The 13,527-nt window shown below is 36.7% G+C and overlaps 2 protein-coding genes across 2 annotated transcripts in view; one reads left to right on the forward strand and one right to left on the reverse strand.

The window, feature by feature from the left end:
* The window catches only part of LOC140164577 (endoplasmic reticulum resident protein 29-like), a 61,721-nt gene extending 54,150 nt beyond the window's left edge, over nt 1-7,571 (reverse strand). The window contains exon 1 of the mRNA XM_072187882.1: nt 7,405-7,571. Within this exon, the coding sequence (XP_072043983.1) occupies nt 7,405-7,521 (117 nt within the window). The 5' untranslated portion in view covers nt 7,522-7,571. The remainder of the gene's footprint in view (nt 1-7,404) is intronic.
* Nucleotides 7,572-7,798: 227 nt separating this feature from the next.
* LOC140164578 (TBCC domain-containing protein 1-like) overlaps nt 7,799-13,527 on the forward strand; it is a 35,190-nt gene continuing 29,461 nt past the window's right edge. Inside the window, exons 1-2 of the mRNA XM_072187883.1 lie at nt 7,799-7,923; nt 12,670-12,780. Of these exons, the coding sequence (XP_072043984.1) occupies nt 7,921-7,923; nt 12,670-12,780 (114 nt within the window). The 5' untranslated portion in view covers nt 7,799-7,920. The remainder of the gene's footprint in view (nt 7,924-12,669; nt 12,781-13,527) is intronic.

The raw sequence follows: 13,527 nt of genomic DNA on the forward strand, positions 1-13,527 counted from the left end.
AGTCCCTGAGAAACCACAGTGAGGACCAACACCAAATGCAAAAATAAAGAAAAACTTATTCAAAAAGATGAAATTTGTATTGAAAGTGTCTTATTTTTATTTTTTTTGTCATTGAAAAACTCATGATTTTGATACTACCCACTTGAGTACACCTTTTCACTGATACAAGGGGGGGGTAATTTGTTTGAGGGGGGCACCCTTTAAAATGTTTAATTATTATATTAGCACTAGCTGATGCATTCACCCCCCTCCCCCAGGAAAATGTTTTTGAGCAGGCACCCTTTGGAGCTGTTCACTTGAACATCAGAATGGGGTCACTCCTGCTCAAGTATGAACCCCCTTCCCCGTTCCCCCAACTTAAGTTTTGTCTTTGAGCAGGCAGCCTTTGGAGCACCAGGGTTCGATTTAACTGGTGTCATGGAGCAAAATGCTCCCCATTTTGGACAACCTGCTACACAAATGTCAGCTTGCATAGCAATTTTTTACAATTTAAACATGTATGCTAATATTATTATATAAAGAACATCGCCAAAATAAGGTTTTTGCTAAAATTGCTACGCAAATTTTTCAAAGTAAAACCAAACCCTGTGGAGCACTGGCTGGCGCATGCTCCCTATTCTGAAGATCATTGCGGAAACTCGAGGGACAGTTCACTTGATCATCAGAATGGGGTCACTCCTGCTCAAGTTACCCCCCCATGACATAGCGTCATAGGAGTACGTCCCCCATCAATTTGAACATTTAGAAAATCAAATAGGAAAATGGCCAAAAAGGAGGGAATTACGTCAACCAACCAACCAATGGCGCCGGGTGCGCGATTTCCCTATGCTGAGAGAGGCTGAATATTGCGCATGCTCAGGTAAGGGCAGCCCTCGAATTAACCCACGGCACCGATGGCATATTCCCGTGGGTGCCCACCCCCACTGCCGTAATGCCCTCAAAATATGTCATTTCCCCTTCCATGACCTTTTTGAAAGGACACTATGCATAATTTATTATTTGATTTCTGGACATTTTCGAATCAATTCTTATTATAAACTGTTGGATTCATATATATACCCTCACTTAGACATGATTATAAATTCCATGGTGTTAAATTGTTTGTTTTTTTTGGGCAAAATCATTGTCTGGTGGAGTAAAACCCGGGGGGGGGGGGGCACTTCCATGACAGATATGCATCATGTGCCTCGGGATAGACCCCCTTTTTCAAACCGGCTTGTACCCAATGACCCCCTTTTTTGTGTTATGGTCCTACCTATTACCCAATGACCCCCTTTAAAAAAAATTCATGTACTCAATGACCCTCTTTTTCTATTTCCTGCTATACCCAATGACCCCCCTTTTAATTCCCAAATTTAGGTGGTATTTGTGTTCTCCTCCATAATGAGATTTTTCACATTTCCAAGGTGGCGAAGTTGTTTTTACGCAGTTTGGCACTTATTTAAGTGTACTTAATGATACTCTTTTGGCAATCCTGTACTGACTCCCATTTTACTTTTTGTTACCCCAATGACCATCCTTTTTTCAAATTTTCATACCGAATGACCCCATTTTTATTCAGGTTGTGTACTGAATGACCCCATATTTTTGTAATTGTACATTTGATCTGAATGCCCCCTACTTTTAACATGGCGAGGCACACCCTGCCATTTCAGATAGGAGTGCCCCGGAGTAAAACAACTTCAAATCTATCGTACGTGTTATATCATTGAATTAAAAACACATTTTTAGTGCATTCAGTCATAGTCACTAAATATTTCAATGAGCTAATTTGCACATTTTACCAAATAAGGAAACCTGTTTTGTAGTATACATTCATATTTGTGAACATGATTAAGCTCATCAGTAGACTAAAATGACTTTATGCTTAATGCTTGTGGTGCTAGCTGATGATGTCCAGGAGATGCCGATACATTTACATATTATAATGAGCTAATTTGCATATTTATATTTTGCAATTTTTTAAGGAAAATACCTTAACCTTTGGTGTTAGAATGGACAGAATAATTCTGGTATACCCTGCACACAAGTATAAACCTAATCCAAATCGATATAGCTACAGACTGAAATAAAAGTTTCCCTGCTGGTCAGTTGGTAGGCCTACTGTTTTAGTTTGCTTTTTTGCTGAAATAAAAGGGAATTCCCCAATTCTTTCCGCATACTTGCGAACTTCAATTTGAAGACCAATGTTTGATGAGCACTAAAATCATCTATCATGATTGCTATCGTGAGTTTTCTTCACTTTTGAGAAATTGCCTTGGTGCCCTTCTCAAATTTTAAACAGTTGCCATGATGCCCTTTTGAAATATTACAAATTGCCGTGCTGCCTCGCCTTTTCAATGAAAATCCAAGGCAATTATCAATTTGCCCTAAAAAAGTTGCCGTGCCCCTTCAGATCCTTAATTCGAGGGCTGGGTAAGGAATGCTCACATACCTATCAAATGTGCTCAAAATTTACGAACATGCACCAAATATGTTTTGTTTAAGTCTCATCTTCACGTGACGTCGTGAGGAATGGTAGGAAGTGGTATTTATGAGAAGTGGTATTTTATGTGTACCCTTGCTCGAGAAACACTAGCCACGAATTTGCTCACGGATGCCCTCGCATTCGTGGCTAGTGTTCCTTTGCCCGGAATATCGGTCGGTAAACAAATTACGTAAGCTTACCGTTACGTAATGGGTCACACGTTTTAAACTCGCCACCCAAAAAGGGTGGAGATGTTACGCTTTTTGGTATCAAGCTGCAGTAACTGTTAATCTCATATATTTTCATAATTACAAAAGCTAGATCAATGCATGTGGTCTCATTTGAAAGCTGTATTATTATGTCATATTCCTGCAAAGTGGCATTGCCATAGTCCATCCAGAAGTGAAGATATACCTTTTTGTAGCTTGAAGTACAGGGGTGGAGGCGGCGCCGGCGCCGGCGGCGCCGCCTGTACAAACTATATGGGAAATTGACATTTTTAGTACTATTTTTGCAGAAACGTTAATATTTTTGTCAAATCTTTGTGTATGGCTATAAATTTGGTACCCAAAGAAAGCTAACACATTCTACTTTATTGTTTTATGATTGACAAGTAGGTAAATGAATGTATAGTATGGACAAACTGGGTGATCATAAAGAAAATAATAATAACATAGTGAATTTGTGACAATTATAAACTTGCAAATCGGTAGGAAAAATTATTTTAAAAATAATATTTCATGCCCATTGGTTTATTTTATTTTAAAAAGCCAAATAATGTTAACTGTTGGGCCTATATATAAGTTTCCAGTAATCATTGTCACTTTTTTGTTTATTTTAAGTCAATTAATGTCAGCATGATGCTAATGACCTTTTTGCATTCAATAAATCAGTAAATCCATGAAAATGAAGATGAATTTGGACTTCTAGATCAGTATCCTCCAGGAACTAAGGTCATTACTGGATACTACTAAAACAGTACTATCTGCGCAACATTCAGGCAATCCACATCACTACTAAAGCCAATTGATGCTATCATACCTAAAGACTGTGTATCATATTTTGGTATCAAAACATGCCATCGGACACACCCTGCATGGACTATGTGGATGGAATGTGTGCAATTGCACTCTTTAGATACTTTTTACATAATCTATGTTCTTAAAATCCTAATATTTGTGTATGTATGTTTGAAAGAATAAGCCTGTTTTCATGGGACATAGATAAATTTCATGTACATCTTTTTAAAAGGTGCATTCCCATCAACACATTTAATTACTCGGTAAATGCAGGTTGTTTCAGGTATGTTAACGTTTTTTTTAAAGTAAATTATGATGACTTGTTTCAGTGATTCTTGCTGCCACAAAAGCAGGTTGGAATGTGCAATAGCAGGATATAAATAGATAGATTTTTGGGGGTGATAATGGGCAATTTTAAGACACTTGCATACATGGACTCTGTGAGAAGATTAAATTTCCGATTATAATTTTGCACCAAATTGGGATGGAAATATTTATTTTGGGTGAATCATGAACCCCGTGCAATTTTATATTGTTGTAAGGGCCTAAGTGTGCTCTGCAAGAAAATAGCATTATTTTTGCTATAGGGTTACCACAGAAAATGTTATTGTAAAAAACATTGAATGACTAAAAATATTTAAAAAATCACATTTCAGTCAATGTTACCTTTTTATCTTACACCTAGTGTCAATTCTGAGTGCATATTTGGATTCCTTGGGCAATTTCCTTTCAGAAAATGTATACTTTTACTACCATAGGGGGTATACTTCAGCAAATATGAATTTGTAAAGGTAAAATCATGTCGCGAAAGCAAAAATCACCATGTAACGCGAAAGGAGGCGACCTTAAAACGCACGACCAACGTAGCTTTACCTACCAATTTGTTACTATGCGAGTTGTTGACGTAATTCTCAGTTCTATGTGTCATTTCAGGTGCATTTAGGTAAATATTTCATTACTATTTCTGGAGAAATTGCTCCAATATTTTCCGGCGATCGGCTAAGCGTCACCATTTTGTCAGGAAGTAATTCAAGTAAAAGGTCAGAGAGATGCAGGTGGTGAACGCCGTGCAATCTCTAAATTCAGTAAATTTGCTTTGTCAGCCGTGTAATTGAATGGGATTATTTTGAAATTTAAAAACGCTTAAAATATCACAAACAATTAGGCCTATGTTAATAAATATTAATACAAGCTGAAACCGTTGGGGTTCGATAAGGCCGTATAAAATTAATGTTTTGGTTCTCGTCCAGAGGATTTTCATGAATTGATGAGGGAGGGAGGTGTTTTTTTTGTTTTTTTTTTTTTCCAATGTAAAATTAGCATTGTCAGTAGTTTTCTGTCTTCTCCAACAGTGCTCGAGGAACGATGAGGCCCCTTTTTTTTTTTTTTCAAATGTGAGATTCTGAGGATAAACCCCTAGAGTACCACAAAAAGACTTGGAAGTGATGCTTGTTCTCTAATAAACTTATTTATATGTATGAAGATTTCATAAATCATTCCAAAGTCTAAAAAATTGAAAAATCTATAAAAAAAAAAAAATCTGACAAATCCCAGAAATTAAAAAAAAAAAAAACGAGAACCAAAATATTAATTTTACACGGCCTAATGAACCCTACAAAAATAACCTTCAAATTAATTAAATACTGTAAAATTTGATTATTACTGGATGAGAGTCACTCTGACGTAATTTGCCGTGTTGGTTAGGCTCCGATCACTCAGTGTGCAAATTGAATGGCGCGTACCAGTGATCACGGCAGCTGCGAAATTCATCGCACTTGTGTGGAAAGTGCCATCATGTGAATACTGGCTGAGCAGTTTTGCCGTCTCTCTCTATCATGCATGTCATCCGCCGCCTGACTGAGGGCAGCAATCTAAGGTCAGGTCACGTCAAGTAAGCTCGCGTGGTAATAAGATACTCTCATCTATAGAATCTGTTAGCCTATGACCTCCCAGTCATTATTCATGAATATTTACCTGCGTCAAATGCCCCTACAGGTTGAGCTTAAATTTCTGCCATCTTTTCGTCGGCTGTGCAGTCAACAAAAATCAGCTTATATTTGCTTCCAATTTTTAGGATCGTAAGTATCGAAAATGTAAAAAGGTACGACGTAATACATGAAATAGAATAAAGCTTATAATGACACGCTTATGAAGTGTGTTTGTGAACTATGAAGCATGTTTACGTCCCGGTTAGGCCTGGCATTTTCGGGTAATTTTGTACCCGGGTACCCGCCGCAATTTTCGGGCGGGTAACCGGGTACCCGAAATTGCAACAACTTTTTTTAAGTTTTTTATTTTTTTCGACTTTTGTAGTGTCTCTGGACCTAGACCTAAATGCCAGGATCATTCATGGTTGACCTAAAAAAAATAAAAAAAAAAAATTCAAGATATTTTGTTATTTTTTATATGAAAATTGATAATTTGTATTCATGTCATAGTCTATTAATGATTTCAAAATGTATTGAATTTGAATGCATTTTGAAATCATTAATAGACTATGACATGAATACAAATGATCAATTTTCATATTAAAAATAACAAAATATCTTGAATTTTTTTTTTTTTTTTTAGGTCAACCATGAATGATCCTAACATTTAGGTCTAGGTCAAGACACTACAAAACCGAAAAAAATAAAAACTTTAAAAAAAATTTTTTTTTTTTTTTTTTTTGAATTTGGTACCCGGGAGGTATTTCCTACCGGGTAATGTAATCTCGGCGGGTACCCGTTTACCCGACCGAAAATGCCAGCCAGTGTTCGAAATAAGTACTTATCCTCTTGTCCTCTTGTCCAAAAATCACTGGGGACAACCATATTGCGCTATGTACTTATCCCCTCGACAATCACTATATTTTACCTCCAAAAGTATGACACATTATGGGGACAACCAAAATGTATTGAGGACAAGCAGAATTTATGCTTTAGTTATCCTCGGGATAACCTCCAGATTTTCCTTATTTCGGACATTGATGCCAGCCTTAGTCCCGGTACAATTTTATGAACCGGACTATGCACAAGGATGACATAGTAGCCATCTCTAACAGTAATGCTAAAGCATTACGTGTTAGAGAATATGCTCGAACAAGTGTACCCTGGATATGCTCAGGAGTCTCAGACCTTCGTACGGAGAAGGACAGTGGAAATCATAGTGACGGAGGTGTGACTGTGAGTAGGTATGCTAGGTGAATTCAAATTTGCTATCAAACTGCATCATTTTATATATCAAATTAAAGCCCTTGAGTAAACAAAGCCAAAACTGAAAACCCTTTTTTCATAGCACTTTCCGTAGCAAAGTTACATAATCTTGTCAAAGATTGACTTTCATCAAACAATCACAAAAAGATTCAGCTAGCAAAATTCCCCAAAACGGCATTTCGGGGGTGTTTCTAGATCTTGTGTCTCATTATGATAACAGGTTTTTTAATGGAACTGCTATCAAAATCCCTCTAAAATTCCATGAGCGAGTGTCTTATCACCATAAAAAATCATATATTTGGGTCAAGTGAAGTATAGAAAACATATTTATGTAGGTTTCCTTCTTCGCCAGTTGTTTTAAATTTCTATGTAAAAATGCATTGACATTTTCGGCGAATTTGGCTGACTAGCAAATGTGTTTGCCTGGCATACCTAACTGTGAGTACCTCGGCTCGGGCTAGTCAGGTCAGGATAGCATTTACAAAATTACATTTTATTTGCAATTTTGGCGATTTGATATGGAATGAGCCTAATGAGCGATATTAGCGGAGAGAACCCACTTCCGTATTTACGCTATGCAAGCTCTCAAAATGTGTCGTTCTTTGACAGAAACTGTAGGTAAATGATAATGAGGCATAAGAGGGTGATGTCTATTGATATCATGTCATGTCTGTCGAATTCGGCATTCATGCGTCCGACTTGCTCGTTTTTTATTTTTCAATACCTTATCAAACGTAAGAGAATCAAGAGGAACGGATCCTTTCACTGCCAAAGCTCGAACATTGTAAAAGAGCAATGTAAGATACACAAAAATGAGATACACAGGTGTTTTATCCATCATTTGACGTCTTTTTCCGACTGCTCCAAAGTGACTTCTTAAAAAAAAATCGTCTGCAAGCTTTGCTGCAAATGCTCTAGAAACACTTTGTTTATTTTGGGAAATGCACTGGCCAGTATTATTTCTTATTTCAAAGAAAACTTGCTGACTAGATTTCAACATTGCATTATGTTTTTGCATGAATGATAATATAAATGTATTTTTAAAACCTTATACCTGTTTTAAAATAATGTAATATGTAATTCAATTAGAATAAAGTTAATCAAGAAATAAACACCGCCGAAAAAGTCCATGAACTTTGACACTTCAAAACAGGTGCAAGAAAAGAGAGTCGTTCTGCAGGTGGCAAATTCAAGAAAATTCAACGAAAAGATTCTGCATTCAGGCTGCAGCTTCCACTGAATGGTATAATAATTTACTGTGTAAATATTTTCAAGTGTAATTACTTATAATTAATATAAATAATTAATCTTGGCGATCCTGACTTTTAGACCACCCTCGCTATATAGGGCTCAAATATTACTATTTCATCAAGGTTTAATATTCTAACAAGCTTAAACTAAAAGTTTCATCTAAGGAGTCAAGCTTTAAACTATTAAGCAACAATATCCAACAAGCTAAAAACGATTTTTTTACCCGTTTTTTAACAAGCTAAAACCAATTTTTGAAAAGAAGCTTTAACATCAATTTTTTCATTGTAAAAACCATCTAAACAATCTTTAAAAATACAGTGACCTACCTAATATTACTAATCTATGTTTCCGATGATATCCAAGAAGCTAAAATATTGTGAAAGAGGGCAGGGCTTTGAGTAATGAGGGAAATTCGGGTAAAATACATGACGTTTTTCGAGAAATTCGCCATCTTGAATAAATGCAGAATTGCGTCATGCAGTAAAAGCGATGTCAAGCGCGCTTGAAAATGCATGATACGCGAGCGTAAATTACCATCAAAATGAGCGTACATCAAGCGCTTGTGCTACGGGAAAACTTCGAGCTGGCATCACCGGTTTTGTAACCAGCTCTTTTACGTCAAAAATAGCTATAAAAACATGAATTTTGGAACAAAATAAAGCTTGTTTGATGGAATAAAAGGTATGTTTGTACAGTTGAAAACATGTTTAACCTTGTTGCGAAAGTTTAATATGATAAATTTGCAATTTGTACCTTATATAGCTCGGGTGGTCTAAAAGTCAGGATCGCCATAATCTTCATGAATAATTTCCATTCTGATTGATTTTGGCATGCAAACTTGGATTTCAATTTTCATTGACATTGTTATTTATATTTCATGATTTTTATATTGTACTGTGTAAGTTAATTTTTTATTACTTCTGTGGTCCCTACCCGCTGGTGATCGGCGATTGCATAAAGTGGCGAGGTATCCTCCCCCTCTACGCGCCGCCGAACCAATGGGGGTACCGTGACAACCGTCTTGTTGACTCGAGATTTGCTAATGGATATTTTGAACAACCGTCTTGTTGTCATGAAGACATGATTGACCGTTGATCAGCCAATTGGCGTGATTGTTTATCACTTCTGTGTGTATGCTTGTGCACGCCGGCGAACAGCTCAGACCACTGAACTAATAAAAAATTAACTTTAAAATTTAGACCCTTCACAATTAATTCTTAGACTTAGTTTCCTATTTCCCGCCCGCTTCCAAAGCAGAGAATTGCAAAATATTTAATTTGTTATTTTTATTTCGGATTTTCGTAATTTAACTTTTCTTCTGTACCGCGTATGTGTTTATTGCGGAGCCACTAGCGTTCACAGTTTTATAGCCAATCCAAGAAATACTTGTAGTAGGAATTTTAAATGAACGCAGCCTGATATAGCGTGATGATTTTTTTGCGTACCTGTACACTACGAGATACATACGCCAGCGTGTGCGACTGTGCGTGAGTAACACGGAAGTGAATCCAACCATGACAACACACTAGTGATTGGTAGTTACATGGATCGAATCCATGGGTTCCTACTCAGGACTACAGTCACCCATGGAAAACAGGGTACTGAAAAGCAGTACACCATGGGTTGTTTACATGACAATAATTCCTTCAGAATAGGCACTACAGATTCCAAACATATAAAACTTACCTCATATCAGTTTTAGTTGCCTCTAATAACGCCAAATTGACATGACAATTAATTCTATTTGCTCAATTTCATACCAAAATCAAGGAAAACATGGTGTTAATTGTTATTGCAAAATAACATAAAAATCAGAAAGGTTATATCTGGTCACTGTAGTAGGCCACTTGAAGTTAATCAATATTGGTACTTGAATTACATGACTCAGTGACTTTCTGCTCATTGTAAGAGTGATAGTATTGTAAACTTGATTGCATAACATTAAGATTGCCAACTGATATATCCTTTGTATTTGAGTTGTCTGTTGATGGTATTAGAACTGTCATGGATGTAAACATTACACAAAATGTCAACAAAACAAATCATGCAGAACTCTATGCCTGTATGTGCCGATCTGAGGGCTGATGACACACATTCGATGGGTGTATTGGTTAGTATTGTATCCAAGGTGTTGACGTTTGAAATGCACATGTTATACGATTGTGGTTGGATCAAAGCTGTGTTCATACAATTGAAATTCCTTCTCTATTTTCCTGTAGCTCGAGATACTCTTACCTACATGTACGGTAGCTGTTTACTATCTTACATTATTTTGCTGTATTTCAGCTAGAGCCCATGTAACCCAGGTTTTTTCTGAGAACAATACAAATACGTAATCTCTTCATGACCAGTGGCGTAACTACGGAGAGGGTGGCAACATGCCCTGGCCGCTACCCTTAGGGGGGGCGCCAAATTGACCAATTCAGCATCGATTCTGCGCACTAAGCGCGCATTTCAGCACAGAAACAATTGAAAGAACATTTTAGGACCGATATTCAACTTCTAGGAACCAAAATTATAGTGTACATTGTATATAGCCTTATTGGTCCGCCCGCAATTGTTTCAAGAATGGGGGGGGGCATTATGTATCCTTAGCTCCTAGCTATATATGCCACTGCCCGCGTCTAAGATATTCTCGGGGGGGTAGGGGCGCCAAATTTGTTAGTTACGCCACTGTTCATGACCTCAGTGATGCGACCTCGATGGCCATCATTTCAATTCTCCATGTCCATTGAAGTGAGAGAGAATTGAATAGTGTGTGTTTGTCAGAACAGAAATTTACACAATAGAAATCATCTCATGAATGCGCTACCAATCTTTAATAAGGAATAAGAAAACTTGCTTCTAGGCGGGATGGTCTTGATGTCTGAGTGTACCGTACTGTATTTTTTTTGTCATTTTTACTTCAAGTATATTCTATTTTATAATTACAAGCACGGTGGCACCAATTTTGATCAGTTGTCCTCCTCTTCACTTTAAAAAAAAAGAAGTGTCCGGCAATCACAACATTATGCCTTAAATATGTTAGAAAAATAATTATCAAGCACGAATCACATGGTTTTATTTGAAACAAACTCACAATCATATTTTAAACCATAAAAACGAATTTAAACAGCCATCTGTCAACACGCGATATTCAAAATTCCCGGGCAGAAATTGTCTAGAGTAATGACGTCCCAATAATTTAATGAAGCCTGGCGACAAATGAGCACAAATAACCATGGCGTTCCATTGATCTAGAACCTTTGGGCGTGGGAATTTTGAATATCGCATGTTGAGAGATTGCTGTTTTTATTAGATTTTATGGTTAAGGGGGTACTACCCCTGGCCAATTTTGTGCCTATTTTACATTTTGCATTTTCTCAAAAATTATAGCACCTTGGTGACATTGAAGTACATGTATGATATGTATATTATAGGGGCAACAAGGACTACAACTACCGTATTGGTCCGAGTATAGTCCAACCTGTTTTTTTAAGTGAACATTTTTCAGAATTGGGGGATGGGATTATACTCGAATTTCCAAAAAAAAAAGGTTTTTTCGGTTTTGGAGTGATGCTAGGATCATTCATGGTTGACCTAAAAAAAAAAAAAAATTTAAAGTTTCAAGATTTGTGTTTTTAATATGAAAATTGATAATTTGTATTCATGTCATACTCTATTAATGATTTCAAAATGCATTCAAAACACAAAACATCTTGAAATTTTTTTTTAGGTCAACCATGAATGATCCTACATTGTATAGCATCTAGGTCCAGGGACACTCCAAAACTTACAATTTCTGGAATTTGTCGAAAAATGGGGATGGGACTATACTCGAACGTGGGACTATACTCGGACGAATACGGTAATACTGTACTAAAAATTCAGCAACTCAAAGCAAACTTAGTTACAGATTTCGTCAAATAGTCGCCCCCTCTCAAATAAACGCCCCCACCACTTTTTTCAACCAAGATGTTTAAAAAATGCAGATATTTCCATGCTATCTTGTGTAGTAAGCTTACCAAGTTGCTCACATGGTTGATAATAGCAGCAATAAATGGCGAAAATCTGCATCAGCAACCCGGAAGTGAACCAAAAGTCAGTGTCAAAAGTTCATAGTTCATCATTTTGGCGTGAGCCGTGACTTTTAAGCTTACCTAATGATTTTAACGGGAATTGTCGTGCTAAAAATGACCTCAAATAAACGCCCCCCCTTGGGAAAATGTAACGCCCCCAGTACGGTATTGATTTATTGATCAAATATTGGTTTTCCTTCATTTTTGACTGTAACTCCACAACTGTTGTCTGTGCTGAAATAAAATTTCCAGTGCAGTAGTTGTAGTCCTTGCCACTATAATATATACATATCTTACTTGTCCCCAATGCGCTATAATTTTTGAGAAAAATGCAAAAATAGGCACAAAATTGGGCAGGGGTGTAGTACCCCCTTAATATGAGTTTGTTTTGTTTTGTATTATAAGGGGCTAGGAATCCAATTACTTCACTGAAATTTCAGTGATTCAAGACAAGTGGTTCATTATATATTAGGAAATGAGGTACATTCTATAGTGGTACCTCTTTTCTTATTACAAAAAAAAAGTACAGCTTCTCTTGAGTCGCTGAAATTCCAGTGTAGTAATATTCCTTGCCCTATACATAACTTTTGTTACCAGTGTGTTATTATTTTTTTAGTTTTCCAGAACCGGTGTATACAAAATGTATTTTAATATATATTTCATTGTGCATTGATCTGCAGAAAATGACCACAATGGCAGGCACCGGTGGAGGGGTGTCATTATGGTTAAAAGTTGATCCGTTCTATATTGGAGCATTGCCTGTACCACCACATCCAAAACTCTCACTACATGTAAGTACCGGTATTGAATCATCCACTGATTTGTTCAGGTTTCACAACCCTTGTCAACCCAAGAAAGCCACAATAGCAGGAATCAGTGGAGGTTTTTTATTATTATTTTTTTTTTAATTTTAAGGATGGCTTGCGTGACACAAGGTTAATGAATGAAGTTATTAAAAAAAAAATCAAAACATGTTTGATTTTTTTTATAATTGTTCATGTTTAGGTTTTATAGGGCCATCTTCCAGAAAAAAAACATTGAAAAACAAAATTCCTGACCTATTGACCCTACTTGGCAAGTCTGTCAGGGATGTAAGTTTGTAAGTTCTCAGTTTTTTTAAGGATTGTTTTTATTTTTTGATTTTTTTTACATTTCCGGAATTGGATGATGATATTTCATCATAAAAAGAGCAACAAATTTTAGGGGTTATACCGTCACCGCCTTTTTCCCAGTCCCTAGCGTTCGCTATAAAGATACATGTAGTGCTCTAATCAAGCGTTCAGCTTACTCGCACCGTTTCAGGGTGTTTTTTTTTCAACAACTACTTACATGCCTGGTTTTTGGTTGCTTTATGGATGGCTTACGTGACACAAGGTTGAATGTTTAGTTATTTACATAGAGGACAGTTCAGGGGGCAGGAGGGTCTTGTACAAAGGGATTGACATTCATGCTGAATGAGGATTTAAAGGATAGTGTTGTGCTTGCAGAGTGTATCTGCTTAAATCTGCTTTTTGGATCTGTTCAAATTCCTACTATTT

Source organism: Amphiura filiformis, chromosome 11 (assembly GCF_039555335.1).
Source record: "Amphiura filiformis chromosome 11, Afil_fr2py, whole genome shotgun sequence".
Classification (NCBI taxonomy): Eukaryota; Metazoa; Echinodermata; class Ophiuroidea; order Amphilepidida; family Amphiuridae; genus Amphiura; species Amphiura filiformis.